The sequence below is a fragment of the Octopus bimaculoides genome, chromosome 9 (assembly GCF_001194135.2).
Source record: "Octopus bimaculoides isolate UCB-OBI-ISO-001 chromosome 9, ASM119413v2, whole genome shotgun sequence".
NCBI classification, from domain to species: Eukaryota; Metazoa; Mollusca; class Cephalopoda; order Octopoda; family Octopodidae; genus Octopus; species Octopus bimaculoides.
Genome location: NC_068989.1, coordinates 74,843,479 through 74,849,788, shown reverse-complemented (window position 1 = coordinate 74,849,788; position 6,310 = coordinate 74,843,479). Strand labels below are relative to the sequence as shown.

The window sequence follows — 6,310 nt, the reverse complement described above, 5'->3', positions numbered from 1 at the left end:
ATATATATATATATATATAGGAAAAAAGAAAGCTACATAGCTAATTAAATTTTAGCCACGGGACTACATACAAACGAATCTTGTCCACTCTCCTACCAGACAGATTGAGCTTGGAGTGCCTTGATTATAACTAACCATATTCACTCAACCTTGGCCTTCTTTTTAGGCACAAATTATACAGTCACGTGGCACTAATGCACGAACATAGTGGAAGATAAAAGGTTATAAACTTAATCATGTGTTCATTCTCTACAACCATTTGACAGGAAACATTCAGATCATTGATTGTTTGGACATGTTCAGTCAAGCGTGTCAGCCTTAACTTACGACACCAAACATTGTCACTTGACAGTAACACACGGATGAAGCAGGGAATTTACATTCCTAAGAACAGTCATGTAACCATCCTCTACCAATCAAATTCTATTCAAAACATACTAATTTCAACCATGAACTCCCTATAAAAATAGGGCAAGCTTCAAACACGAGTCAGAAGCAAAACAGCTGCGACATAAGCCACCTCTTTCTAGTGCATTTTCAACTTCTATTTTGCCTATATTTCTACCCGTGTGGAATAAGATAAATTTGTTTTTTTCTCTGTCTGTCTGTCTGTCTGTCTGTCTGTCTGTCTGTCTGTCTGTCTGTCTGTCTGTCTGTCTATCTATCTATCTATCTATCTATCTATCTATCTATCTAATCTATTTATCTATAGATTAGTGACAGGTGTTCTCTGTATAAAATACACTTCGTAGTGCTCAAGAGATTTAAACTTGAGCAGCAGAGGAGTACATGTAAGGTGAAGCAATTAGGCAAGTCGATATATATATTAAATGTTAAATACATTTAATACAAAAAAATGTACATGTGTATACATATAAAAAAAAATCCCAACTTACATAGAATGGAAATGATATTAAGAATTAAGGGTTTAATTAGGTCTTTTACAAGTCCAACAACCGCTTCTTGGGGCTTGTTCCCGTTCGTCAGACAGTTTTGGTTTAGAATGGAACAAATCATGGTTACATGCGTAAATATGCAATTACTTTGATATATACACATTTGAAAATGGCTTTGTTTCATTGGTCCTTTCAATAACCGGTATTATGACATTACAATTACGATTTAAAATCTTTTTATTATAAAAATCGAAGAAAACCTTAAATTAAAAAAATAGCTTTAGTAGAATGAAAAAACGGTGTATACCCAGGGTAAATTAATTGATGGTAAGAATTAAAATATACATAAATTAAAAAGATATGTCCGTTTAAAATAAAAACATTTACAAAGAACTAACAACATAAAAATATAAATACATTTAGTAATACACATACCAAAAAACCCTATATATGCATATATACACTAAACATACGAACGTTGGTACATGCCTACATACATATACAAACAAATACAGGCAAAACATAACTATATGCAAATGCATATAAAGGTATCCACATACATGCACATATATATATATATATATATATATATATATATACGCACGTAATACTTCTCCGTGTGTTTCAAATATACAACCTAGTTGTTACAAGTTGGAGAAAGAAATCGAAAAGAAAATCAGAGAATAAGTGAGTGGGAGAAAGAAAAAGAAGAAAAGAAGGAGGATAAAAGAAGTGATGGAAGAAAGAAAAAAAAAAAGAAAGAATTAGATAAAATAGATAGAGAAAGAGAATGAGATGATTCGGAAGTTGGCGTTCCTAAAAGGTATCTAATAAATGTTAGATACTTCGGTAAGCTTGCAAATGCATACATTAAAAAAAAACAAAAAACAAAACCCACACATGTAAAACGAAATGCATGTCTACATAAATAATACATACATGTCTATATAAATAGATACATGTCTACATAAATTGATACATATATGCAAAAGTAACACACATATAGACACGCATACAAATATACAAATAAACACACACACACACACACACACACACACACACACACATATATTTTCCATGTCTTCACATCCAGATAAATATATACCCCATAACGTATATAAGCATACAAATATATCTAAAAATTGCCTGGTGTATAAAATATTAAAATGAGGAAATTGTACAATGAATTAATATAACATAACTAAATGCAATATACATATATAAATTAAAAAATATAAAAATCTGAAAGAATAATTTAAAATTTAAATATAAAAAATGAGTAAAAGTGAGGAAAAATTTAACCCCAGCGAAATTTAAATTCAAATTTGTAAAATAGTTGAAGGCTTTCTTAAAAGTCGAATGTAAAATGTTAAATATGAGGTGAAATATGTACCAGCATTGTAATACAAAAAAGTGTCTATACATTAGGTGTAAAAGCCAATTTCAAATTCGAAAGTCAAAATTTTTCGAAAGTCGAAAATTTTTACCCATACGGAATTTTTTCATTTGACATTTAAAACTTTCTAGTGTGCCTGCAGGAGAGGATGAATAATTTTTCTCAGAGGCAAATATTACATTTCATGAAAGAACGTCATATTTTGTACATTTGAAAGATGTTTGATATACGTGAAAGGATATTGGTACCAGAGCAAAAGAAATATCAAATGCTGTTCGCATTAAGGATGTTTAAAGTCGATTGCTATTGTTGTTGTTGTTTAGCAACAGTTCAGAGAGATGAAAAGCATCCATAGCTACAAGTATTCCAGCCGTGATCATCCCGACTTCCTTTTCGGACATGGTTTATTTAAAATTCTATTTTTCGACGGTATTATACGATAAAGATTTCGTTGCTATTTCTAGCAACTGTACTGAAGTCCAGAGAGTCTCCATAGAATCTGTGATGTTAATTAGCTGAGCCTTCAGTAGATACAGCCATTGATATTGTTTTAGGAGCAGAAGAAACATCAGTAAATTCTTTTGTAGGCAATTTTGCAATTTTGTGCAAATTACTAAGAATATTGTGACGAACTGTCTTTGTTGATAGAAACGATACACAAATAAATAATCCAACGAATGAGTTTAAAATACAAAATAACAGAGAAAATTCTTCAATTCTTGTAAACGTATACAGAAATGCAAATGTCCATGTTAGACCCATGATAAAGAATAGTTTTAAGTGAATAACAAATTCATTTTTGTTATGTTTCGATAAATATTTTGAAGAAAGTGATAAGAATAAATGCTATTATATTAAGACATAAAATAATCATTACGGGGATTGCAAAGTGCCACAAAAGACTTTTTCCATTTCCAATCCAGCAGGTACCATTTCCATATTCTGGAGAAAGTCCATGATTTCCAGGTGTGTACTCAAATATCAGTGAAACAGTTACTATTACAAATGGACAGGTCCAAGCATATAAGGAATACAAGACAAGTCTCTTGGTATTTTTCCCTTTACTTCGAAGTTGTGTAAGTCCTGAGAAAGTGTTCCAGGCATCAAAAGACATGACATTCATCCAGAAGAAAGTCGCTAGAAAATAATAATGCAACATCACAGCTAAAGATTTACACAGCATTGTAGATACAGTGACTTGTGATGAGATAAGAAAGAGAAGCTCAGCTACAAACAATGCTAATAAAAGACTAATTAGTAATTTACCTGGTAAGGTACGGAGATCAGGTATACAGAGATAGACTAAAATAGTGATTGCTAGAGCTGGAATAGAGATCACTAGTCCCACTAATGTAATATAGCTCTCAGCTACGGAATATTTTGATATGCCATGTATATTTGATATATTATTGGTACCATTGTTTACACAGATACTTATTATACCTTGAGAATCACGAGTGAATTCTGATTGGTTCATCAAACGTTGGGTATTATTTAAGTAGAGACGACCATCACTAGTGATATAATACTCAGATTCATTTAATCTTGTTGTCGTACAGTTTAGCTGAGGATGGTAGATAACTTGCCGACATTCCTTAGTATTCATATCGTAGACTGCGTGTTTTGGACAGGAGGGCAACTGTACAAGTGTATGTTCCGTTCCGCTGATTTCTTCTCTTACCTTTATGGAATTTGTATGATAATTGAAAAGGATTGTTAGTGATGGAGATCTTAAATGTGGTAACATTTCCACACAGGACACTATACACGGAATTTGAGAAACCCCGTTGCATTTGGCACAACCTCTGTTTTTGTAAATCTTAATAAATGCATATTCAGCATATACACAAGAATTTTTCTCAGGTAAATATATTAAGGATATGGCCCCAGATTCACATGCAGTTCTTTCTTTCGTATTATTGTTATCTTGAGGACAATTCGAAATATATGGAATACAGGAAAACAAATATTTCTCCAAATCTTCTTAAGGAAGCTTCACAGTTGGTTTACATGTTCCCTCTTTGACATAACTGGATATATTTTCGAAGCTTATATTAAAAATGGAATAGCAGTTATATGAAAGATTCCAAAGAATGAATTCCTCTCCATGACAGAGAGCGCAATATAGGTTCCTATATAGTTTTTTACTTGTTTTACAAAAAGCAGGAATGGATTGCAGTTGATCATCTGCGTCAGGATTTTCACAGTTGTTGATATACTCCGTAACATCATGGTTAGGTGGACAACGGTCAAATTGATAATAATAAGTGTAATGAACATAAGAGTCTCCGACTTCTCTACAACTGTAATATATTGATGGATAGGGTTGTTTCTGATTAGAGGTGGTGTCATTAATCATATCAGAACAACATTCATTGTAGAGGTAGCAACCCGAGCGACACGAACAACGTTTAGCTACTCCAAGTTCGGTAGAAAAAGAACACAAAGCTGGGATACAGTTGTCGAAGTCTCGTGCATGCGATACAATTTTTGAGTAAAGTAGGAGAGGAAGAACGCACAACTGAATAAATGCTGCCATTTAAAAAGATATAATCGACAATGTAATAATCGATCTTTAAGTCGTAGTGATACTCTAAATGAATTCAAGCAAAAGACCTGATATGTATTTTCGAAATTTGACTGTTACCTGAATGATAGAAAGTAATCATCTTTCGGTTTCCACAATTGTTTCTACACGTTGGCCACATTCAGGAGTACTATTAGTAACCCTTGTATTTCAGCTCACTTGTGATGGAAACAATACGAAATTGCCAGCAATGAAATATTTTCATTTCTAACTGGAGCTCTATATTCGAAGATGATACATGTATCTGTAAAATAAAAAAGTATATAATTACACACGTTATCATAAGCACAGGCACAACTGTAGGCACCCATTCCAATTCAGTCACACAAGCAAGCACACGTATGCATTATATGCAGGTGAAGTCAGATGTGGGGAAGTGCGCCGTTGCAGCATTTTGCTACATTCACCATTTGTTGGTATATTCCCGGGACCACCCGGTTAACTAGTCGAGTTGAGCACCAGTTAGTATCCACCTCCACGAAGCACCTCCGCATCTGCAGCGGCCCTTAGCATGTGGCTGATCAACACGAGCTGTCATCCAAGCCGGGCCTTTAGTGAAGAGAACATGTTAAGCAAAGTTTAACTCAGATATTCAAGAAACATGACCACACAGACTGCGCTAGCGCTTCCGAATCATACAAGTAACATGACAGATCCCGTTTTGTTAGTAGAGTCGTTGGTTGGATACAAAATCGGACCAATGATAACACATCATCCTGTTGATCATCCTAGTATCAAAGGAGTTCAAAGCGGCTCCTCAAGGTTCCGGACAGTCCAAATGTCACAAATATAGTGAAGGACAGGAAAGACCAGAGATCCAAAGCTCATAGAATGTAATCATTAGTGATGTATTATACAAATTAATGTTCTATCCGATGATATTTATTTGTAGTTTACTTTCAAATGTCACAATCTATGATATATATATATAATTTGAAATATTCTGCATATTATAACTATTAAGAAATGTTAAACGTTTACACCTTTTTATGTAGAGAGAAAATAGTTTACGTCTGATCACTTCCTGAGACCTAACAACCTTCAAGTTTGGACTTTACTAGACATCTGTTTCCTTAAGTGGATATATGCTGTTAATATATCCTATTTCTCTTGATATCTAATTGGAGTGTTGTAAACGACTCTCTCCCTAGCGTGCTGTATTTTGTTGACCATAGATACTTCTTGTCATTTTCTATTGCACCGGATCTGTGACGATAACCGCTCCCCTGAGCTTGCAAGTTGCGTACCATCTCCGCAAAATACCTCCTCAGTTGCAGTGACCCTGTAGCTTGAGGTAGATCAACACAATCCGTGAATCTAGCAGGATCCTCAGTAAAGAGAACATAGTAAGCAGGTTCTAACTCAGCAAATCGAGAAACATGGTCAAATAGTTTGAGGTAGCTTTCCCAGAGAAGTTGAAACTGAACAAAA

General features: G+C 33.9%; 1 protein-coding gene across 1 annotated transcript; it reads right to left on the bottom strand.

The window, feature by feature from the left end:
• Window positions 1–2,243: 2,243 nt before the first annotated feature.
• Window positions 2,244–4,039, bottom strand: LOC106877189 (probable G-protein coupled receptor Mth-like 3). The gene has a single exon (XM_014926032.2). The coding sequence runs from the start codon at window positions 4,037–4,039 to the stop codon at window positions 3,095–3,097; it is 945 nt and encodes a 314-aa protein (XP_014781518.2). The 3' UTR covers window positions 2,244–3,094.
• Between the last annotated feature and the right edge of the window lie 2,271 nt (window positions 4,040–6,310).

What these genes read in the sequence shown, in the direction of transcription:
- LOC106877189 (XM_014926032.2), bottom strand. Translation starts at nt 4,039, where the DNA reads ATGTTACCACATTTAAGATCTCCATCACTAACAATCCTTTTCAATTAT.